The sequence below is a fragment of the Tubulanus polymorphus genome, chromosome 2, assembly GCF_964204645.1.
Source record: "Tubulanus polymorphus chromosome 2, tnTubPoly1.2, whole genome shotgun sequence".
Lineage (NCBI taxonomy): Eukaryota > Metazoa > Nemertea > Palaeonemertea > Tubulaniformes > Tubulanidae > Tubulanus > Tubulanus polymorphus.
The window spans coordinates 27,668,742-27,694,588 of NC_134026.1; the positions used below are offsets into that span (position 1 = coordinate 27,668,742).

Below are 25,847 nucleotides of genomic sequence, written 5' to 3' on the forward strand. Positions count from 1 at the left end.
TATAAATTTGACTGGTTAATTATGACCTGAAATAGCTGGGAATTAAAATAAAATGTTTCTAACTGGAATGAAACGATTGTTTTGTATAATTTTGTTTTGTATTCAAAACTGATGATATGGATGGAAATTTCCCATAGTTCTGCGCGCTGATTACGTCACACTTCCTCAAGTCATGTTTTTGTTTTGATGCTGAAATTGTCAAAATTCACTGCACTGATATCATCCCTTCTTAAAGGTATAACTCAGTTGATTTTTTGTGTCATTAAGTCTTTTAACGTCTCGGTTTTTAGCTTAACTCTAATTTACAGGTGATATGTTGCACGATTGTTTTTCCCTCTTGGATCATTATGATTTTTTTGTGGTGGGGACTAAAATCAGTATCAAGAAGTACCACCTGCCAGTCCACTGCCAGTCCCTACTTGAGTGCTGCTACCCTGACACAACGATTTTCCATTCCAGAGCTGGCCTACATACATAGGTTGGCTTGTCAGTGACAATTGTTACGTCAAACTTGTTGCAGTCGGTGATGAGCGTGATCTAGTCAGTAACCTGACTGTGGTTTAGTTTAACGATCGGCTATTTTCAAACATCCGATTACAAAAGGCTTACCACCAACGATAAGTTAACTAAATAGGCGTGATCCTGACATTAAAATGGGTAGGCCTAATAAGTATAGAAAATTTGGTATCAGGACAATTGCCCCCAAATTAAATCTTTTTAATCTTAAAGTATCTTAAAGATATTTATTTCTAATTAATCAGACAAAGCCTAATTCTAGAGGTTCTAGAGGTTAGAGATGAGTTCAAAACATGGCCTGGCCCTTTGATTTGTTTGGCCTGGCCTCCTCAATTTGGCCTTAATCTCATTATAAACCTAGCTCTTCTCGAGTCCGAGTAGCTCGATCATTCATTATGAAATCAGACTGATGGCGTCGTCACTTGACGGTTCCTACACTCCTCCACATCGGCACATCCTGAGACAAGCACTACGGCACAAGCATAAGGTGTAGAGTGTACAGAAGATACAGCTACTGTCATTATCTGATTAACGCCCAGCCTGGGAGGCGGTATAATTACACTGGGACATCTTCTGATTAACCAAAACAAACTTCTGCTAAATCTCACTTGAAAATATGTTCATGTGTTTTCCGCTACTAAACATTGGATGCCGTAGAATTATAAAGTTTTAACATTCAAAAGTACTTGTCTCTGAGCATGCCAATGTAGACAAATGCAAGAAAAGTTAGATTTTGTATGGTTATAAGGTTAAAATAGGCCCTATAGCAGCCTTAAATGGCCAGGCCAGGTTTTGAATTCACCCAAAATTTTAGAATTTTGTGTCTGACTTGAGAAAATCTGACTTCTGAAAATCATTTAATATTCTCTAATTGGGATTTTTTTTTTCTTCCAGGTACATAATTCTTTCATCTTTAAGATGGGAGGAGCAGTCAGTCAAGGGGAAAACAACGATGAATTAATTGATAATTTAGCGGAAGCCGATTACATCAAAACTCCTAATGTGGAGAAAGTATTCCGGGCAGTGGACCGGGCCATGTACTATCTACCTGATCATCGGGAAAGTGCTTATAAAGACTTAGCCTGGAAACATGGAAATCTGCATTTATCTGCACCTTGTATTTATTCTGAAGTAATGGAATCATTGAAACTTGAGCCTGGTCTGTCATTTCTGAATTTAGGCAGTGGAACTGGTTATCTCAGTACAATGGCTGGCTTATTGATTGGTATGTATCAGAACTCTGCCAATACCTGCCTATTAGGCCTATGTACTCATGAATCATTTGACTGTGGAATTGAGTTCTGTATCTTTGATTGTGTAGGGCCGTATGGTGTTAATCATGGTGTGGAGCTTCATGCTGATGTTGTCGATTATGCTAATGAGAGAGTTGAAGAATTCAAAAAGTCTTCCGACTCATTTGAGGAGTTCGAATTTTGCCCTCCGAAATTTGTGATTGGAAATTGCTTGCTGTTGTCTGGAAATTATCACTTGTATGATCGCGTTTACTGCGGTGCTGCTTGTCCACCTGAACATGAGAATTATATGAAAAATCTCATCAAAATTGGTGGAATTCTAGTTATACCCATTAATGATCAGGTAAATTACTGACTGAAAACTCATAGTATTTAATCTCTGTCCCTCGTACAAATTGTGTGTTCTTTTTTAGTTGTTACAAATCACCAGAACAAGAGAAGCAGCTTGGGAGACTAAAACTGTATTACCAGTTTCATTTGCTTCGCTTGTGCTTCCATTAAAAACGAAGACGGAATTAGTTGAACTACGTGAGTTGTGAAAGATAACATTTTTTTCATCAACAATAAACGCATTTAGGGATTATATTCGCAAATTTCTTTTTCTTTCGACTGGTAGCTGATAATGATGCGATGAAACTGCAGGACATCTCCAGACTATGTATACGAAGAATATTGTGTCGTAATATTCGCGTGGAACATCCACAGAACGATAGAAAGCGACGTAAAAAACCGAAACGCCGTAGACTTCGACATAAACGAGTAAACATGGTTCCGATGAATATGGGTATGATGATTCTTGGAAACTTCGATAGTGATAGGTAAGCTGTTGATAGTCTTTTATTTTGAGTTGTGAAGAGCATTAATGTGTACCTTCCTAATGAATCTCGTTATACTTGTTCCACCCTAGTGATGATAGCGAGACTAACATCGTCGGTAATGGAGAGACTGGAAGTGAAGAAACACATAATGATACTGAAAGCGGAGTTGAACACGACACTAATGAGATAGACATTGATATAGATGATGATACTCCTGAACCATCGCACGATAAACAATCAAGTGATACCCCTTCTAAAGACCTGTATCTCAGTAAGTACAATGGCTGCTGCAGCGCTTCAGAAAGTGCTATAAATGGACAAGGGTCGTGCAATCCACCTCACAAAGTGGAAAAACCAGAATCGGACAATTTAAATGTAAAAGAACACAATGATGAATACAGTACGAGTCCTGGTAAGGACAGTACCCATTCGAATGCTGAAACTTCAGATACATCGGGACACGGTACGATGTACAGTTGTTCTGACCGATCAACATATTCAAGTTCAGCTGAAGTTTCACCTTCAACGAGTGTTCCTGATCACGATCCAGTAGAGGGCGCTGTTGCCAGTATGAGTCCGATTGAAGAAGAGACAGACAGTGAAGCACAGCGTTTGCCGATCGGTGATATCAGCGAACTTCTGCGTTTACGATTACGAGGAGAACGTCGCCGATGTATTAGTCACGATGACGATGAAGATGATGATGAAGAAGACAGCGAAACTATGGATTGCAGTGATCAGGAAATCTCCAGCATACCTGAGGTATCTTTCAGATTTTACATGAAAGAGAAAGTTGATCTACTACCGATACCACAAGCATTGAAACAGTACTTGTGTTATTACAGAAATTGAGGTGTGTTCGTTCTGATATTTGTAAATAATTTGAATTGTGCTATTCTGTAAAACGAACACCGCTGCGAAGAAATGTAAATCAATGTTTCGACTAGAATGGGCTAATTACATGTATTTCCAGCTAACTAACAAATAAGATCTTATATAACCATTCATATATACATGTATTAACTTAATCATGCATTATAACATCGGAAAGCTGTGGAAATTGTTTATTATAAATATGTAGATACATTGAACAAATCTAAACAATTGCGGAGATGACATTCTCACTTGCTAACCAATACCCACCAATGTGAAGGCAAATTCATATAATTCACTTCTGGATTGCATTTTGTAGTTAGATATTTGATATGTAAAATCAGTGAAGTACTGTGATTCAGACTCACATTTCAAAAAATCATATATTATGTATGTATGAAAATCTGACCATCTGATGAGCTATATGTTCCTAAGTAGTTGTGTAATGTGCGAAGTGCTGAAGCCAGTTTCACTAGACTGGGTATCGATCTAGGTTATTAGTACTTTTCAAAACTTTTGCAGGCATTTTAAATTCCGCCCTATACCGTAGTTATGTATATGAAATGAAAAATGGGAAGTGTAAATAAGTTCTAAATATGTTTGTAAATAACCATTTAACTAAATTCATATTCATCATAATGTACTTTGAAAATATTATATATTATTCAAGTTTGATTTAATAGAACAGGATTATTTCTATTTATATCATGATATTGTTAAAGTTATTTAATCATCTTTATTTCGTCTAATAATTTGTTGATAGTTATTGAGAGCAGAGCTGGGTGATTTTTTCTTGGAGGAAAATAATATTTTTATTCCAACGGATGTGCGTAATGTTTGTTGGTTATTTTCTGTATGGCTGTACAGTGGTTAGTAGGGAAGTGCATATGTCTTCAATGTTATCAGGGTTGCATTTAGATTTTCTGGATAATTTATACCGATAAACCATACAATTTTGAACATTGGAGATATAACGTTGATGGATGGATTGTTTTTCATTTGTTGTCAACAGTATTTTGACCCTAATGTTCTAATACTGTACTTATACATAGTTCTTTCAAAATCCCGAATAAAGAATTTAAGCTTTAGATACAAAATTGTTTTTATGGTCTTTCGTAATCGATCATTTCCGATGCCATGGATTCAATCGAAGCTGACTGTCTTAAAAAGTTAATTTGATGCGTGGAAAGTAAAAAACATGAAGATGGCAAGGATACGATGAACCTCTATTGATTAGGATGAGAACGAGCCAATGATGAGGTTTTGACTCTAAAATGAATTTTTAAATTCATCCATGAAATTAGATCACTTCTAAAAAGAGATATAAGACTGAAGACACAAATATATGACTAGCATGATAATGGTGTTACATTTATTGTATAAGACATGCTACCAAATACAAATGTTACATTGCATTGTATCTATCAATGCTTAAACTTTAAAATGTAAAAATGTACACTCAGTTACCAGAGCAATAACATAACAAGATGCACTAAATGCATGATAAGTCCCTCCTAAAGTCTGGATGACTAATTGAAACATTAAGATGAGAATCAAACTCGCACACAGGACACCTAAACAAAAAGTATCTCAAAATCTTTATAAGTTTGAACTTGATAAAAGCAACACATAAAGAGACAACAGTATTACGATCAGTTGCTCAAAATATTGATGGTTCAATGGAATTATTGCATCAATCCTTTGAGCAACTATCCACTAGACACACAGTCTCTGAGATCAACAACTTCTTAAAAACTAGGACTAGCCTATTTTATTAGGTGGCTACCCCTGAGACTTAAAGTACAGAAGATATTTCAATAGATTTGGGCCTACTAGTTTCTTAAAAATTCTGTCAATAATGGTTGATTAGATCCATGTTATGGCAAAAATTGAAATATTTTCTGCTTTTATCTAAGTCTTGAGTGTATACCGGTAATTCTAAGTAAAAACATACTTATTTCTCAGTAATAGTCATCCAATTACTGGAACCTACACCAAAGATAATCATTCAAATGAATAGCACTTACTAGGGAAAGTTATGGCACATGGAAATTACCGGTCCATTCAGACAAAAATCTCCCAACCAAGAAAAGAAATTTGAAGCATAAAGGCAAATTAATTGATAAATGAAAAGTTTCACTATCAGAGCTCTCATATTGATTTCAGGGATATAAGAGCTCTGATAATGTTAATGACATGCCAAAACAGTATGTACCCCTCTTTATTTCTAGCTTTTTTTTTTTGGTTGGAAGTTTTCAACATATGCCATGACATTTTGAAGTAGCAACTACTTATGATTCTGGGAAATTGTCTTCTCAGAAATTTACTATCATGGTAATCATCAATTGTTTCTAATTCTTAATTTCAATTCCTTCCTAACTCAATTGAATTTCAATGGTCATGACATTTGCTGAGTAGGCAATTTTGCGTGCGCATTCCTTATTTGATACCGAATTTGTTAACATATCAATCAAAGGTTGTTCAGTTAGCTCTCACAGATATCAGGTAGCTAACTAAAGAACCTTTGACAAGATACAAATACCACCTTGAGATTTGCTATCAATTGAGTTTTGAATTACTTGACATCCAATGATTTGGAATTCTTCATTTTCATTTTTTACTTCAGAAAATAGTAACTAAGTTCACTTCCATAAATGAAAATCAATGAATGCATAAAAAACAAAAATTTCATTGACAAAATTATGAATTATTGCACAAAGGTCATCACTATACATGTATGTACAAACACATTATACCTATTTCAACTCTTTCAACCTGAAAGTCAATTTAATCATATACACTATACTTTTTGCTCATTTAAATATTTCGCTCCCACTTCATAACAAGTGCATAATTATATCTAATAATTTATTACATAGTTTTCTTGAGTTAAGGAAATATGCATTAAACAAAAATTCAAAACAAACAAGTTAATTTCTCCTTGTGGTGAAATTTCACTATAACAGTGTTGTATGGATCGCCGTTTCATGTAGGTATTTCATGTATGGTATTTCATATTACGATTTATCAGGCATTATTCTCTAGTTTTCATTAATGATACAAAATTTAGTAATTCTGGGACCTCTTCGATTTCTTAAGATATTGTTGAAATCTACAACAAGATAACCTATCTATTTTGATATTGTCGAAATATTTGACGAGATAAGCTACCTGTTCAGACTTGACATTTTTTATGAGAAATGGAATATTTGGTCAAATGAAAGTCAGAAATGATGCCTTAATTCAAAAATTCCTCACTAAAGATATGGTTATACGGGTAAACATTTGAGTACAGTGCCGCCTTGTTTTAGAGCGAGAAATATGTAATTGGATATAAAAACAATTTTTGAGATCAGAAATGATAATACTGTATCTTAAATGGATTAATTTGGATTAAACAGATTATTCACTAGGACAAGGTTCCATTGTACTCTTAAATATATAATTTGTGTGGTGGTTGAAGGAATGTTGGTATGTCAAAATCCTGAGCTGAAAATAAATGATAATTTATGATAACCAGCATGCTTCAACGATGACAACAATTCCAAACCGAATGTTGTATCCAGAACATGAATGCTTGAAAGCTCTTAGTTCACAGAAAAAGTTAAAAGCATTTGCAACAATATCAATTTTAACGCTGAAACAGAATAAGATAAAACATCTTGATTATGCTAGTCATTCAAATTGGGAAATGAGCAACTTTCCTTCATGAGATGAGAAACCAAGCAAGTTTTTATCGAACATTTTTATGCTTTTATTACACAAACACAATTCTAGAAAAAATCCTATTACCCCAAGTATTTATGTATCAGATGATCAATCTCATCATTAATATATTAATTGATATCTAAATATTTACACTTTAATGGCAATAAATTAATTGCATTTTGACACGTATATATCAGTTATACATGTGTTATGTACACATATATCTTTGCTTAAAAGGGAAAAACAACTGAGCAAAATTTACATAATTATATCATCATCATTATCATTATCATAAAATATTTCTTATATCTTAATAATACAATTTTCATAAATTACATAGAAGAAATGCATTAAAATATATTATCAAAGACTGAATGTTCTAACACTACTCATATACAATGTACCACCATAGCCCAAAAACATTCAATTTGATAAGCATGTACGCCATCGTACATACGACAGTACCTTAATATACAACAGGGATTTCTTTTAGACAGTTCTGTTGATCTGGATGGAGTCAAACTATTGGGTATGAAATAAATGACTACAGGGATACATTCAAAATGCAACTGGAAGCTGCACTAAGGAAACAATTTTATAGACTAGCCCTGGGTTCTAACAGGGGCAGATTTAGGGGTGGTTTTGGGGGTCAAAGCCTACATACTTGACTCTAATCCCATTGGAAATTGCATCCTAACAAATGTTTTTTTCCGAAAATATCTAACACCGAATATGACCCCCCCCCCACTTGTGGCCTTTGGTGCGGCTGAAATGCCTTTGGTGCGAGAAATGCCCTTCTTTTTATTCTGGACCCCTGCCTTCCAATTTTCCTACATCCACCCCTGTTAAGACAGTCAGCTGAGTTAACACCAAGGTTAAAGTTAGGGCTGGTCTGTAAAACTGGCCCTCGATTTTTATAAGTTAACCCAATAGTTTGATCCTTAATTTCTAATTGATTTCAAAAAATATTCCTCGAGTTTAAGCTGAATCCATGTCACTAAAACTTGTCCCTTATTTTTTCTATTGAGATTAATTCTCCAAACACCCATTTACTCTTCCCCAAAATATAAACATGCGATAGCAACCAAACATGAATGTTTTTGCATTAAAATGCGACAGCAAAAAATGCATCAGTAATATATCATGGAATGCAAACTTACTCGACTAAAAATTGCCAGTATGAGAATCAGGTAGAAACCATACGCACTTTCATTTCCTATGTACATTTTTCAACTCTCTATAAAAGGTCAATAACAAAAAACTTGGTTGAAAACAAACACCACTTTCTACAAATTTCTGGTTTTACCTATGATAAATAACGCAGCACTAAAAACCATTTAAAAAAAATATTATCACTCCTGCTAAATAACCTAGTTCCTCAGTTATGAGTTAGAATCAACTAAATATGTCCATTTTCAAATATCATCTCAGCAGAGTCAAATTATAACTCATAACTGAAGAACTGGTTCCTGAAATCCAAATATTAAAAAGGTTACCAAGCCATAATGAGTGAAAATTTTATCAGAAATGTGTAATAATTTAGCTGTATCAGAGACACAAATATCTATTTTTTAGATACGGACAATAGATTCATTTATTTTAAACATACACGGACAAACATTAATTCGGAATTTGTACTTCCGATAGTGCGAGTTTGACTCGTTCAAACAATACCTTATTTTCAACACTATATACATCAAGACATAATTGTTGCAACCTCGAAACATAACTATCAAAGTTTTCGTCATTTATCGTATCGTTACAGCTCGGTAACTGTACATTGTGTAAGTATTTGATTAGAGTCTGTTTTATACTACCCAGACTGTTTAACAGTGATTTATTAGCATCACGTAGACGATTGTTATCTTTTTCATTCTGAATGCACTTTGTTTCTTTCACAGAGATCTCCGAACGAAATTTAACATTTTCACGTTCATTTTCGCTATTCGATTTCTGCAGTATGGCAATGTCTTTGTCAAGTTTGGCAATTTCTTCATCATTTTCCAAAGCTAAAAAATAAGAAAATCGATTTAAATGAGGGCTCCCTGCATTGGGACCTTCAGAATTTTAACGAGCTACATAATTTTATGAATCTTTAAAATTCCTGTTTGTTTCGGATCAAGTTGTGATCAAAAGAATTTCTTGTTTCTTTGATTTCTAAGAAATATTGCATCTACCAGCAGGAAAATCAAGTCACACAATAATAGCAATACAACCAGATAAAGCAACAAAGGTTGAAAAAGTTGCCTGGAGCATGCTGACCTGTAAACGAAACCAGAGATTAATATATGTATAAATACAACACTGAAATGAAAACAATCATTAATAGCGAAAAGGAACTAAATAGTCATCGAAAGCCGTTCTTCACTCCTGCTGCATTCGCTATGGTGGTTGGTTTTTAATCATGCACAATGTCAGGAGACACGCGGGCTAGAAGCCTAACACTAGCACAAGACGCAAAGGCAAAGAGCTGTGCAAGATATATCTTAATGATGGTAATAATGAATAATAATGATGATGATAAATAATCAAAACGGACGATTATGATCTTCAAAACACGGTAATAAAATGCTTACAGTGCGCTACAAGGGATCAAAAAAGACAAAAAGCAGAAACTGATGCACTTTGAAACGTGCAGCAAGAAAATATATATAGAATTACTAGTTCAGGTACAGGGTGAAGCGTTGTACGCTCTCACCTGCATACACTGCACCACCGGGAATCAGAGAAAATTACAAGTCCTGCTACACCCCATCCAGGTCACAGAACCAATCCATTGCATCAAGATCATCAGCTGTGCCAAGGGAAAATACATGCTTGATTGAATTACTGGAGTATTCAGCAGCAGACTTACTGAGAATTAATGAATAATTAGAGAAGATTTTTCATTGTTTAATAACTGAATGACAGAAATGCACCCCTTGTTTTATGACAGTGTGGAGGTACATTTACCTCCATCATTCTAGTAGACCCGATGAATCAAAAGTTTATCTCGCTTGCCAGGGTCTCTCTCAGTCGGTATAACAAGTTTTCAATTCGAAAAAGATTTGCAGGTGCTTTGGTTTAAAAAGAATTCTACATTGGGCTGAATATCGATGTTACAGCTTTGAATAGTTTTCACATCCTTAGGAAAGATATGAATTTTTCTGATGCAGGACTGCTCGAAGACTCTGGGAAGCAAGAATTTCCACAACATCAATTATCATGAAATACAATAGAAAGAACAATTACCAAATCAATTTCTCGAATGATAGAGAAATTGATTTCTAAAGCTGAAGTCATTCAAATATCATATGCAACCATCATTACGGTTGTCAAAGCTAGAAAATAAATTCAATTGATAAATAGATTGTTTTATTAATCACCAAAACAGTTCTGATTCCAGGTGGTGCAATTCTTCAGCACTATCATAAATACAAAGATTATCATTACAAAGATTCGTAAATTGTGAGGTAAATATTAGCGCGCAGTTGAAGAGAAGCTAAGCCAATAGTATAGCATAGAGGTGATTCTATATATCTCATCGATTACACTCCTTTATAAAACCAACTTCCAAATTTGAGATTCTCCAAAATATACATAGAGTAATGAAGTACTGGGCATGATCAATATGTGAGATTCAACGAAACATTCAAAGCTTGCAAGATCAGTGTTAACATTTCTTCTCAAGAAAGCGCAAGATATTGTCAATCTTAGAACACAAAATGCAGCTGTCCAATTCTGTTAATATTCATGTTACCAACATGAAGAATTATTCACTAAACAAAAATTCAAAAAAAAGTCTGTCAATGAATGGATAGTTCACAATTAAAACGTTAAAGAAACTTACATTCACCAGCTTGTACTTTTTGTTGAATTGCATTCATTTCTTCAATACTAAGTTTAGCTTTTTTCATTGCTTGCGTAGCACGTGGACAGCCAGACAGACTACGATGTGTTAGGAAACTTCCATTGGAATGTCCTGTACCATCACAACCGGGAGTTGGACACCTGTCAGAAACGGAAAAGAAATTTGTTGTCGATTCCCATGAAATATTCATAGATGGGCTGTGGAGCATCACCCAGCCCGGTGGTTGATAGAGGGATGCAAATTGATCTCCAATTCGTTGGCCACGAAACATGTAAAATTCAAAATTTAATGATGCATCATATTAAGATTACATAACGAGAAATTTTCCCTGATGAACGCATGCCTAGACTTACGTAAGTCCTTCTAATTTGAGTGGTCTATTGAGGTAGACAGTATTGCCATCATTAGCTGGTTCGTTAATGAGTTGTGATAGATGACGCATCATACGATGACGATTAGCTATAGGACAACCAGACGCACTGAAAAAACACATTATAAATCACATATTACCGACAACATAAACATGACAGGTTTTAAGTGAACAGCAGATTAACTTGAGACTCGAATTGAGACATGCACATGTATATCACTGCCTTCATTCAGTCAAACCCACATAATTCAGATCAGTTTCCGGATTCTGATCTCACCCAGGAAATCATTAACGGTTCATTTATTATAAATAAATATATGTAAAATACGGAATGATGTTTAATCGAGAATTCGCATGAACTGGATGAATTTCATTGGTCTCAAATGATCCAAATCATGCGGGTTCCAGTAAAGTTCTAAACTGAACTGTTTGTCAGGAATGAAATGATGCAAAGTGTCATGCAATATTGACAGTGTCAACAAATGAGAATTTTACTCATCAGAACAAAAAAGCAAATAATTAATTTTCGGAAAAACCACACCATCCTTGAACCAGAAGTGAAATCCACTTCTACCATAATACTGGGTAGTGTACAATATATTCATGTATACATATCGTATACTAGAATTACCATACAGAGTGGTTAACAATGTACAAAAACAAATATAAAATCATCCGTAACACCAAAAATAAGTCACAAAACCAGCATTAGGAACCCTCAAAGTGTCCAAAACAATTAAGAAACTAATTTCTCTAAGTGGTGAAACTAAAACAAAAAAGATTCCTAAAATCTCAAAAATGAGCTGGATAGAAATAATTACTTTCTTTCAATAATAAAGAGTTGATAGAACTGGTTAATGCATTAATAATGATCCAGCAAATTTTTCCATACAAAAACAAAAAAGACCACAACACAAGGGAAAGGATTGATGATCAGACAACACTTCCACCTAGTGTTCAAGTCTACCTTCGATGTGACAAATATTTTCCAGTCACGTGACCTGTACCATCGCATCCAGGCACAGGACATCTATGTCAGCAATAACAAAACAATTATAAAATACAGTTAGTTCAAAGAGATATAGTAAGATACATCAGAGTTAGGTTAGTTCAGGTTAGTCTCAAGTGTTCTATTGTATCAGATATATTATCATATCAAAGTGGTTCTAACATGATAACGTTTAACTAGGAGCAATTTCATTACAACTTCAACATCATTAGATTAGATTTATGAACAAATATTGTAGCCACCACTAATAAAAACACTTATATCCAATATCAATCACTACCCAGATGCGTAAAATGTTATCAATATCAAATAAAGGCCCCACCTTTCTTGCTACTTACTGTACTAGGGAAGTAGAATTGAGGAATGTGATTAGACCTAATGACGACCCAATTTGAAATGTGAACCTGAATTTCTATAAAATGCTCCAAAACCACAAATATAAGCTACACAACACTGAGAGGACAACAATAGGTAGCGCACCTGAGGGGCTCATCATCCTCCCGTTTTTTGGGTTTGTTCGCCCGAGGACAGCCAGATAGGCTACGATGAGATGCATAATTTCCAGTCACATGACCAGAACCATCACAGCCCGGAGTTGGACACCTATGTTAGAAATTAGCATTGTTAATATCAGTTAGCAGATAGTTTTAGTGTGAGTAGTATTAAAAGTTATATCAACATAACAAAAACGTTTCATTAGTTTTTATATTCTATGTAAGAATAGCTTTATCAATACAGGGAACATAAAGTGATACAAAACAAAAAACGTAAATTTGACAAAACTTCAGAGAAAACCTACTTACTGCATGATGCATGTTACTACTAAAATGATTCACTCACAATATCAATTTTGTGCAACTACCTGGTAAAGTTTTTTGTGTATTGATTAGTCGTTATGAACCAATAGCTCGTAGCAGGTTACATCAATGACACATGTACTAAATATAATACTGAGAGATCTGAAGATTGATTGTTTTGATAACCAATGTTTCTAGAAAAGACTTTTACAATACTAATGTACACACTATCACCATAGTTACACATATTATTACACAGAGAAATAAGAAATATCATCTCACTTTTGTTCGACATGGTTAGCTTGAATCAGCGCACGTTCAGCTCTCGGACAGCCAGATAAACTTCTGTGTGTCGCGTAGTTGCCTGTGATATGTCCAGTGCCATCGCAGTCTGGTGTTGGACATTGTATCAGTTCCTTCTTACCCAAGAACTTTTGCTCGCTGGGTGAAAGAGGTTCTGGCGGTAGGTGTGCATATGGGTTGGTTGGATTGGGTGATCCGAGCCTGTAATATGATAGAATTAATTTTACTACTATCACAAAATATCCAAATCATTTGCAGGGGAATCATCTGGCATACTGAACAAACCATTATACATTTCAATTTCTACCATAGCACAAATAATGGCCGCGCAATTAAAGTCTACTAACATAACAATATTGAAGCACCTTTGTAGAAAGCATATCTTCTTTTCACATCCCGTCTTCACCATAGCACGAAGCACAGGAGTTAGGATAAATAATATTCGAGGATATATAAAATCCACAATCATGTATAATTTTGGCTTCATCATAAATCTATACGCGGCATTTTGTGTCAGCAAATAGCTGCTTGAACTTAATGGAATTAAGGTTACCGTCCGGCTGTCCATCAGTGGATGCAGAGAAAATTAAAATATTTAACATACCGTGATTGTTGTGACATCGGCGACCTAATACTAGGTTGAGTCACCAACGGTGGTGGAGGTGACAGCGACGAAGAAATGGTAGGCGATGAGACGTGTGGAGGTTGCGTTGACACAACAACTGTCGAAGTATTGAGTTGTTTACTACAAGTCGTAGTAGCGGTAGGGCTCGCAGAACACTGTCCATCCTGAACGTTAATGTTTATATGTCGAGCTATATCACTCACACCACTTGTTGTGCTATCCGGCGTTAAACTATTGCTAGTAATAGTATTATTATTATTATTAATAATAATCGTAGGCGAGGAAGATTCCTGAGATTTACAGCTGAAATCCATTGGCTGCTCCTGTGGAGCATGACTGCGTGAAATAACAGGAATGTTTAATGGGGTCATGGTTGGCTTTTTGGCATAATTATTAACACATTCCTCCATCTTAGTAGTGTCTTTTGTCGAAAGGTTAATAGGTTGCAAAGGATCGTAGCGATATTGGGGTTTATAAAGATGTGGCCGTTTGCTTAGAATATTCGGGCGATCTGGCGCAGATTCACACATTTTAATCTGACCAGACTGCTGCTGTGATTGAACCGGCTGCGCGGATAGCAGACTTTTCACCAAGTATGCTTTTGCATCGAATGCTGGCACATTAAGATCTGGTCGATTATATTTCTCCAGTTCTTTAGTGAGATTCGTACGTGGCGTTTGCGTGGACACAATCGGAGGATATCCATACTCCTGCAGATCTAACTGTTTCGTGAGAATCATAGGCCGAAGAACTCGATCACTGGATACTGTAATACACAAATACAGAGAACATACCATCAATATCGAGCTGCCCAGCAGCAGCGGCCATTTCTGTATATCCTTATCAGTTTGTCAGAAAGAATTAGTTATTAATGTAATAGAAATTGTCTCTGGAATTCTATCAGTTTTTTTGCTTTTTCACTCCAATTATAGCAAATATTTCCAATGTAATGTACTTAAAATGATTATCAACGAGTAACATTTAACGAAACAATCAACAACAATCAAACTACAAAATATTTACCCGTAAAAGATTTCAAACCCTTAGCGCGATGATTAAATGTATGCATATGCCTGCAATGCACCACCCCAAATAAACTGTTCATAAAGTTGCTGTCAGCGAAAGCAGTTGCGACAAGAGTTGATGTATTGATCGTTGGTATTTTTACATGCGCCCATCATAAGCGCATAAGTTATACAGCCTTTTGAAATCTTTTATTTCAAAATCATGACATCATACATATTAATGTTGTTTTGCAGCGAAGCCTGAGGCCAGTTTAATAAAATCAATCTGATAACACTTTTTGCCTAGTGGGGAAACAGTTTACAATGGTTTCTCGAATGATCATTTCGAATGAAACTTTTTCAAAATCAAGTCTTCCAATAGTATGTGTTACACAATATTCTACGAAATTAAAATGATGTGGAATCTTTAGTCGAAAGCCTTATAGATTTTGGATGCGGTCGTTACAGTTACGTACCTAATTTGTTAATGAAGTAATGGTTGAATTGAGTACGAAATAATGTTGTAAAACAATTAATGATTTTCATTATCAGAGTAGAATCAGATTTTAAGTTATACGATATGTCATTATGTTATTTTCTTGGTATATAAGAAGCGTACTTTAAAATTCAAATTCCACCATTAATTCGCTGACACGTGTAAAATGCCATTGATTTTTTTCATCATTCGCCGCAATGAAACATTTTCATGTAGAAATCAATGTCGATGTAGTTATTCATAGAAACAAACAGCAACACTTCGAACTTTACAAAGAGCCGAAAGGCAAAGCTTCTTATTCATATCAGACGATAGGATTGCACAGCGCGAAGTCAACTGATACGTATGATGATGATATGTGTTCCATGGCATCGACATTAAAAATATTCGCCGCTAAAGTTTCTTTGATTTATTCTAAAACGCGAGTAAACTTGCATAAAACAGCCACACCTAAAAATGACGCATTTCCTTTTTAACGAAATAGTCTCCGCGCTGCAGTTCGATGAATCAAAACCATTTTAACTGACTGGGCTGCAGATGTCATGATTCGATAGCGGGTAAATAAATTCCAAGCATGCAGGAAAATATAACTAAAAGCTAACTATATATGTTGACCAATTGAAATATCACAAAATATTGGAGATGACGAAAACGAAATCCGTTTTTGAGTTACTATATATAGATGGCTTTAGAACATTAACCTATTCACCTTGATTATGGAAAATGTCGGGCTCAAAATGAGAAAGGGCTTAACTTTCCCCTAAATTGAGGATAACAAATGATTAGAAAATTTCTAGATCAAGATGTTTAGAAATTTGCCTTGCAATTCAAAAAGCATGTCAATTGTTGTTATGGGTAAAAAGATTTTCAAAGGATGCTTGATTAGTCATCAAAATGGAGATGCTTCCATTTATGCTGCCAATCATTTACTGGCAGTTAAAATATTTCACTTTCAAAGTGTTCTTTATTGGGTGTGATTACGCGCGTATAATTGGTGAATTTTAGTTCATTCATATGAAACCCAGAATTCAAAAATACCAACCAGCAGACTGGGCAGCCAGTGCTGCAACTTCTTTATCATCACACGCCACCAGCATCGCTTTAGTTTGAGCTGTGGGACCCGGGATAAGCACGAGATGCACGGAGCCTAAACCACAATGAAAAGACAACACCAAATATGTAAAAAAGGGTGAAACTAAAAAGAATTGCTTGTATACCAAAAAATAAATCTACATGTACCAGAATGACCAGGATTAAATTTCAATGGGACTTTGGAATTGGCCAAAAAAAATATAAATACACATGAAGGGAGCTGAAACCTTAATTCACTAATCATCCTGATCACTCTTAGAGCCATACTATAGGTGGAGAAAACATGAAACACCAATGAAATGTAGGGCAGGTTGAAAAAAAACAAAACAAGACACCGATGCACACTAATATATAGGTAGCCATTTATAGACTTTTGCGGTTGAATCTTACATTCTTTAGAGGGTTCTTGCTTGCTTGATTGAAGTAGGAATTGCTCGTGGTATTCTGATAAATCAAACAAATCATAAACGTTTGAGTTAACCCTGGCAGACGAACTAACGAAGATTTTTTTTCAAATAACGAGTCGTTAAGGTAATCGTGACAAAACATTTACACTGTGGAACGAATGAATGAATTTATCATTCAGGAATTTCATCACAATTTACACAACTACAAAATGTCCCAAATACGAGACAGCTATAAATGGAAAAAAATTAACGAAGATGAATCAGGATAAACCATGATCCGTAATGCTGAAAAATAACGAAGTTCATTAATTTCAGTTTAATTAGTAAAAAAAAGTTGATGATGAAGTACAAGTTGACTGAACACGAATGAAGCACTGTGATTGGGCGACAATTTTGAATATTTTTTCAGTGAATTTTCAACACATCTCTTGCGTGTAAAAACGTCCATGCGTAGAATTATCCTTTAAAAATGTCAGCATCAAAAGTCAAATTTCTTATCGAATGGAATCTTATCTTAGCATACATCTAGTGAATTGCGTGGTAAATGATCTTTATTCATTAGTGAAAAATTCTAAACGTTGCTCCGGATTTTCTGTCAACATAAGGATGAATTTCTGTGATTGAATATCTTCAGACGCATCGTGAAAATACATCAATAGTTTAACATAATAAATCTTATACAACAGAAATCTATATATATTTTTCTAGTTTCCAATAACATTCTAAAATCAACTAGAATGAATATATCATATCCGTTTATTGCTAGTACCCAAAAAACTTAAAATACAATGTTAACAGGAAATGTATGCCCAAAAGATAATACATTGACTTGAGAAATTCTATTTTTAGCCTAACTAAAGAATATGATCAGAATTAGATTGGTTAAAATCAAAATTTTATACATATAAAAATTTTCATTCAAAGAGTGAAACGCATTCCTAGTATTTTATCATATTTGCACATGTTTCGGTGAATTCCGACATGGCAACACATTTATAACCTACCAGCAATGCGTTGAGCAAAAAGTCTAAATTCTGAAAGTAAAAAATCATTATTCAACACAACCAAAAACTGAAAACTTCACTCACGCTGTACACCATACGGCAGGGTCAGGAGTGTGCTAACTTTCATTTGATACAAAAACAAAACGTCAAATCAAAAAAAAAAACAAAAAGTCTATCAGTAGTAATAGAATGGGTAGTAGGTATTTTGTATACTGTTCCTACCAGATTTTGCTTGTTGAGCTTTCATTGTAACCAGTTTTCCCATAGCTGCTATTGGACAACCAGACAAACTGAAATGATAGTATAACATACAACGTGGAAACATCTATACATTATAAACCAACCAACTAATCAGTAAAATTCAGATCCGATAACTAGTACCTTCTGTGTGAATTTCTATTACTGTTTACATGACCACGGCCACTACATCCAGGAGTTGGACACCTAAACAAAAAACCTTGTTTTCTATATGGTGAATATACATTATGCATCTATGATGTTTTTTTGCTAAAAAAAAAACTACAACCGTATTGACAATACATGAAAGGTGTTAAAAGCTATACATTATTGATCTTGAAAGAAAATTCTTCAAACACAGAAATCAAAATAATTTTAAATTTCTTCAGGCTACATAATACAGATCAAAGGGATGACATTTCTTCATTTCATATACTGATGACATTGATCATATCTCCCTCCCATTATAGCTGACATGCAAAGAAATTCCTCACAATTTCTTAAGTGAATCAACAAAAATAGAAAGATTTATCGCTGATTCATAACATCAGTCACTTACCCTACTTGTTGCTCTTGTCGAACAGCTTGGAGAACTGAAATTAATAAAATACAAAAATTAGTCATATCTGTCAGAAATATGATATCAAAGAAATAATTTCACAAGAAGGATAAGACTTCAATTAGTTTTATAGCTCAAAAATGAATATTCAGTTCAATGAAAAATGTTGAGCTGTTTATCTTGCTTTAAGATTCCTAAAAATCAATTTTTCATGATAGCTCTACAGGCCCAGAGGGTTAACTAGGTGTGGTTCACAATAACTTCATCAACAATTTGCACACGGCCAATTTTAAGTACCCGGTAGATTTATAAATACATATGAATGTAGAAATTGAAATTGTTTCTTCTGCCACGATAAGAGTCTAAACAGCTATACAGTTGATATGTACATATTTGTACATATATATGTCATGTCATTCATCCCAGTTGCAAAGATTTATCTAATCCAATAAAAGGAATCACTAGTAATGCAGTACTCACCTTCTGCTGGGATTTTATCTTTCCTTGGACAGCCAGATACGCTAAAAAAATAAAGTGTACCTGTAGACAAAAAACGTTTCAAAATGTATCTGTATGTATTCAGTCGTTTCATGTTTTTTACCTTCTATGGTGTGAATACAGCCCAGTTACGTGCCCAGTTCCATCACATCCTGGAGTTGGGCATTTTGTTGTTATTTCTCGATATTTTCCTACTTGACCGGAGTCTAACTTGGTATTCATTGCCATTCTCTCGAGGTCAACTTCTTGTTCATCCTCGGGTGACCATTCAGCCAATACAGTGAATCCCGGGTCCTCATTATTGTTGCTATCATTTTCATCAACTGGTGGCGTAGTCGGTTGTGACTGAGTTGCTGCCGGAATGTTCACATGTTTTGCTCGCATCTGCTGATGCTGCTTTTGTTGCTGAAGCTGTTGATTGTGTTGATGTTGAAGTTGTTGATGTTGATGCATAATGGATATATGAGGACTAGTAAGGGAAGTATGTACATTATCCGTAGATATATGATGGTTTGTCGACATCGAATGTGGTGTAAACAGACTAGATATGGAATGTGACAATGGTGCAGCGTGACTGCTGACCACAGATGCCATGGATGATGTCATGGAATGATGTTGTTGCGTTTGATTCATGCGAGAGGAAGCTATTTGGTTCGCGACCTGATTCGCTACATTTTCCGGAATTGTAACCGTCGATGATGATAAAAGCGAACTCACAGAAAATGAACCGATCGGTTTAACTGATAGATTTGAGTGATTTGACGGAGAGGGAATTGTATTCATTGTCACAGATATAGGCAACTGATTATTCTTCACATCCGCAACACTAGAAATACCGTTAGTAGTAATCACAGAGTTTGTATTACTGGTTACTGTCTGAATGCAAGATGGTTGAGGAGTCAAACCCAATGGAGGCGCTGCAGCAATTACTGTATTACTACTTGATACAGCCTGTTGTGTCAAACCGATAGACTGAGTTGGCTGAATGAAGTGAATTTGAGTAAGTAATGGAGAATTTGGTACAACAATATGACCAATATTTGAGGCTGCAGCTGAACAGTTTGTTGATCGAATAGCATTAATAACACTTGTTGTATTAGCTGTTGAGCCATTAGTTATTTTCTGCACACTATGTTTCACAGAGTTTATAACAGCTGGCCTTGACACTGATACTACTGGTACATGCACGCAAGATACCGCAGGAGGAGTCTGTCCATTTGGATCTTTTTCAGAAATCGGTTCAACATTTTTCTCGCTTTTGACTACAGGTCTATCGATGGCACATTCCAATGAATCAGATTCATTGATTGTTTTTGTTTTAGCACCAAAATCGTCTGAGACACTGATAATCATATCACCTTTAGCTCCATGGAATGAATCAGATGTATATACATCAGGTTTTGATTTGGCATGATGAATTATCACATTCTCCTTAAGATTTCCCGCATGAGAACAATCATAACTGACAACTGGTTCATTAGCTTCATCATTATCTTCAATCTCTGTATCCTCGTCATCTTCGCTTAAATGCTTGTTTATTGCATCTTCGGTCATTCGATCTTCTGTTTCAACATATGAATCTTTATTGGCCGATACATCAAAAATATTCTTGCTCGCATTTTCGATTTCCTGCAAACATTTTTCGGTATCTTCAAGATCTTTCATCAGACCACATTCAGAGGCAGTATCAGCTGATGCTTTCTCTTTATCCTCATTAAGGTTTTCTCTAATAGTTGTGTTCTGTTGTTTTTCAGCCCATGACTGAATGGTGGCGCACTGCTGTTCTATTTTCAGCAGATTTTCAAGGTCAGCAGCAGCAGAGCTTTCTGTAACAGACACCACTGATTCCTTATCAACATTAGAGTCTTTTTCTTCTTCCTCAATGTCTCCATTTTCCTTGAATTCATCATCTACTTGAGGAATGTTTGACTTGTTTTGATTTAGGTCATGATTTATCTCTTTTGCGATACCAATATCATTTTTAACATCAGGGACAGGCTCTTTTTTGAGGCTTGGAATGGGAGTGATTTCAACGAATGCACAATCAACTTCATCTTTATCACCATTCTCACATTTTCTCTCTTTCGCCTTACTGCACCTCTTCGGTTTTACGTCCTTTTTCTTGTTCTTGTCGCGTTTGAACCAATTGTTAGAAAAGAAAGTGTCTTCATCCCCAAAATCACCCGAGAGACTTCTCAAGGCACGTTCTGTTTCACGAATTGCTTTCCGATCCTCATCCAGCGAATCATCATCTTCCATAAATGGATCTGATTTGTCAGGTGATGAATTATTAGAATCGGTTGCAGTTTCATCTGTCTCCATATCAGATTGTTCTATGTCACTTTTAATTTTCCTTTTCGATTGAGGATTACAGAGTTTTGGATTTGAGTTCATTTTCACAGGACTTTTTTCTCGTTTTGCTGAGATCAACTTTTTTGGCTTTTTCTCAGCACCATTTTGAGAGGAGCGGTTAAGTATATCGCAATCTTTATCAAGTCCATTGAGTTGCCTTTTAAGCTTTTTACTATTGCTAGAGTCAACTGTAAGCTTTTTAGGTGAAACTGTTTTAGTTGTCTTTTGTGATTTGAAATTACTATCGACAATTTCTGAGTCTTCATTTGTTGTTTTGAGTCGGCTCTTCTTTGTTGGTAGTTCGCATAGATCTGTGTCATTTTTGTGCTTCTTAGCTGCCATTTGGCAGGTCGTTGTGGGTCTGAAAAATGAATAATCTAGATATAGAAGTTTATAATGAAGAGATGCATAAAAGAACGCATATCATGAGAGCATGCAATATAAAACATCATCAAATGAATTCATCTTAAGCATAGTCTCATCGGAAATACATTGCCCACTAAGCTATCTCATTAATATCAGAATTAGTCAGTGACCTTTCCATCAAACGATCTTGTCAAGTCACAATCAATACGATGAGAGATAAATCATTATTGACCAAAACATAGTAATAACAAGTAACTAAAGAAGGAGCCACTAGAAAAACACAAATTTTGATATATAGCTTTTATGTGTTACACGACCAAATACATTATTTGAGACGTCACAGAAGAAGTTTAAGCCATCCCGTAACACTCAAATAACTAACGAACAAGCTCGAATAGAAATATCCCAGATACAAGCCATAAAACTGCCATAAATCTACTATAAATGCACCCTACCTGTCTTCAGCATCTTGAGCACCTAATCTATGAAAAGTAGATTTTTGTGACCAAATATCATTGTCTACAGACAGATGGCAGCACGGCGAATTTTCTCATAATTACCACAGATTAAATCATCAAGGTATTAGATGAGAATTAATAGAAATAGAACTACTTTGACGAATTATTCATTGAAAGGATTTGACGCGATATTCTGAATGTATTCAGCTGATGTAGAAAATATCGAAACAATCACAGAATGAAGATGGTTCGAATACTGGTACTTTCAGATATCTGTCGTACATGGATATCATTGTGACATACAACTGAGAGGACGTCCCCGAGTAATAAATGAAAATTCTACTGGTCCTGGGTTTCAAACTGGTGTGAAAGAGTAATTTGAAGGATAGCAGTTTTCTAATCAGTTATTCGAAAGGGCTTGCAATCTCCCAATGCTCTTTCATGATTAGAAAGTACTTTTCAATGATTTTTTGAAAATCAGCCATTTATACATCAATGAATACCCTGTAAACGTCTCAAGACAAAATTGATTTCTTTGGCAGATTCACTCACAGTAACTCCAAGTATCATAAAACCTAGGCATAAATTCCAGGCAAATCGACAAGCATGCCACAATTCAGCTGTCATACCAACTTATAGCTAGGTACGTCAATGACTGTACTTCTTCTGTGCGCATACAGATTTACCAAGGTATTAACCGAAAATCATTTATCTTCTTAGCATAATTACCCCACATAAGCTAGACTATTCATGGAAATCTTTATACAAACATGCTAGCTTATGATAATGATACAATGATATGACACCAACTGACAATTTGATATTTTTGAAGCGATCACTAAGTTAAGAAAAATGCCATTGAAATTAGGTAAAGCATTTGCCATTGAGCGAGACGATTTTCGAATAACAAGCAAGCAACAAAGTTATTTCAAGGTTACATACGCTTTAGACCTAAGAGGTTTGCTAGGAGGGAGCCCTGTACCATTGCATCTGTAATAATATGTGAGAGAAGCATAGATGTGATCAATTAATAAGCAAAGCAACGGTGTTTTAAAAATTTGCTGTAAGGACCTAGGTTATACAAAAAAAAGATGAACAATATGCAAATCAATTGTGCTAGATTTTTGAATAAGCCACTTTGATGGAAAACAGCAAAACGCTTCCATTCTAAATAATTTGTATGTTGCAGTTGTGAATTTGAATGAATTTACTTTTCATTGTATCAATTATTGTATAAATATAAGCAAAATATACAATATTCTATACATTTTGACACGATGAAATCTGTGACTACGGTACCAGAAATCATCCGTCTTCTGATGATCAAATAGATATGTTTGCATTGTACATTATTGGAAAATTGAAATGAAATCACTTCGTGAAAAATGATTCTATGAGATTCAATCGGTAAATCAGGAATTTCAAAATCTACTAGAAAATTTGTCGTAAGTGAATAATTTCTATGATCAAAAGTGGAAATCAAGGTTGTGAGCTAGATGTTCTTGTCATCTGAGTAAACATGCAGTAACTATAAACTAATGAGGTTAGTAATGAAGAGAAGCCATAACCGCATTGGACCAACTTACCCTTCCGATTCAGCTACAATATCTGAAAAAAACGATAATGAATTTTAGTATTCTTTACATCATCTGTATAAAGCATATGTCAGTACATGCTTATTGGAGCATTCATCAAATTTACAACAAAAAGCCATCTGTACAAATATATATATATATGTATAAGCTGCGTAATTTTACTTCCAGGCAATGACTTAAAATTGTTTCGTCAAAATTAAGTACCATAATGAATTATATAAACAATCTAACACGAACAAAACTAACCCTTCTCGAAGAAAATCTTTTTCCGCATGATAAAAGTTTCGTTGTTCTTTTACAACGCTATAATCGATCAGACACGATCACACACAGTAACTCTCTACTGCAGGCTATTTGTCAATGATGTATTTCTAATTCTATAACAGTATCTTGCTCCGTAATCATATTTTTGACATTAATGCAGAATGCATTTAATATGTAACCGAAATCTTATAAATTGGTTTCGAATATCGATAGATTTTTAGTTTCATTGATGTTTGATCATGGTATATTCAGCCCCCTGGCAATTCAAAAACGGACTCGTTTTTGTATACACGCCACGAGGGACGTTATGATTACAGTCAGCCATAAACTGTGGGCGTTGTCTACTTATTCTACGCACAAGGACAAGAACTAAAATACTCCTTTATCAAAGAATGTTGTTGTTTAGTAGTCAGGTTGAGTCAAACACCTTCAGCCAATATCCATAAAATATCAGCTCAATGTAAAAAACGTTCCCAAGTGAAAGTAAGGAAAATAACTGATTCTAGTCAGTTGCTCAAATATCACTATCAGAAAGTAATGGTCTTTTGATAATGGCAGTTATTGATTACCGAAAGTTAGATAAAACATAAGAAAAGTTAATTTACCTATCTGACCTCTCGTTCTTGTTACTTTTGGTTGTTCACACTCCTTGCTTTTTCTGATGTCACTGATCTCTTTATCTGAAAGAACATATAACAAGACCATCTTACTACTTGTTTTCAAGTGACACTGTTCAAAAGTGATTTACCGGATTCAAGCAATTCATTGAATGAATTGCCGCGAGCTTTATATATAACATGTTGATAGAAATGATTTCAGATTTGAATATTTCTTGAATATTTCAAGTCAAGAGCCCATTTTGTACCGAGCATTAGTAGACTAGCGTGGAATGACACAGAGCTCTGGGAAACTAGGGACAGAAACACATGGATAATGCCTCGTGTTAGGAAGTATTCATGGTACATGGAGTGGACCATGCAGTCTGATGGAAGAGGGCAGGATATCAGTTAATGACATCACATCACCAAGCAACACTCATGATGTCAGGATTAAACTAAAAGCAGATATTTCATGGGCAATTAGTCAATTCAACTGTTTAAACTTCACAGATAGCTCGCAATGCAAATGTCGTTATTTCATCATTTTTAAAGCTTCTCTGTATCGTATTATGCTTAAACCCCAGTTATAACAATGATAAACAGGATGACATGTAACCAGGCAGTGACAAATGCATTCTTCCAAAGACATAAAACTCGTAACAATGCGATAATATCATAATATCATAAGTTATAGGAGAAAATCATGTAAACATTGACATGAAAAATTAAGAGAAATCGAAATCAACCTAATGTCTTTATAATGTGGCCTTATCGCATTATTGAGTCATGAAATG

The 25,847-nt window shown here is 35.0% G+C and overlaps 2 protein-coding genes across 2 annotated transcripts; one reads left to right on the forward strand and one right to left on the reverse strand.

Moving 5' to 3' along the window:
* Positions 1-152: 152 nt before the first annotated feature.
* On the forward strand, positions 153-4,523 carry LOC141898708 (uncharacterized). The gene is made up of 6 exons (XM_074784760.1): positions 153-235; positions 1,411-1,741; positions 1,838-2,112; positions 2,183-2,297; positions 2,386-2,587; positions 2,677-4,523. Exons 2-6 carry the CDS (start codon positions 1,435-1,437, stop codon positions 3,437-3,439), a joined length of 1,662 nt encoding a protein of 553 aa, XP_074640861.1. The 5' UTR covers positions 153-235; positions 1,411-1,434; the 3' UTR covers positions 3,440-4,523.
* A 2,741-nt stretch (positions 4,524-7,264) lies between these two features.
* LOC141899134 (uncharacterized) lies at positions 7,265-25,127 on the reverse strand. Its single transcript, XM_074785289.1, has 14 exons — positions 25,060-25,127; positions 24,182-24,203; positions 19,523-22,132; positions 19,384-19,442; positions 18,507-18,582; positions 18,348-18,415; positions 16,665-16,769; positions 14,102-14,888; positions 13,477-13,698; positions 12,878-13,000; positions 12,356-12,418; positions 11,372-11,497; positions 10,998-11,158; positions 7,265-9,177 (listed from the first exon to the last, which is right to left on the reverse strand). Exons 3-14 carry the CDS (start codon positions 22,111-22,113, stop codon positions 8,789-8,791), a joined length of 4,770 nt encoding a protein of 1,589 aa, XP_074641390.1. The 5' UTR covers positions 22,114-22,132; positions 24,182-24,203; positions 25,060-25,127; the 3' UTR covers positions 7,265-8,788.
* Positions 25,128-25,847: the final 720 nt, after the last annotated feature.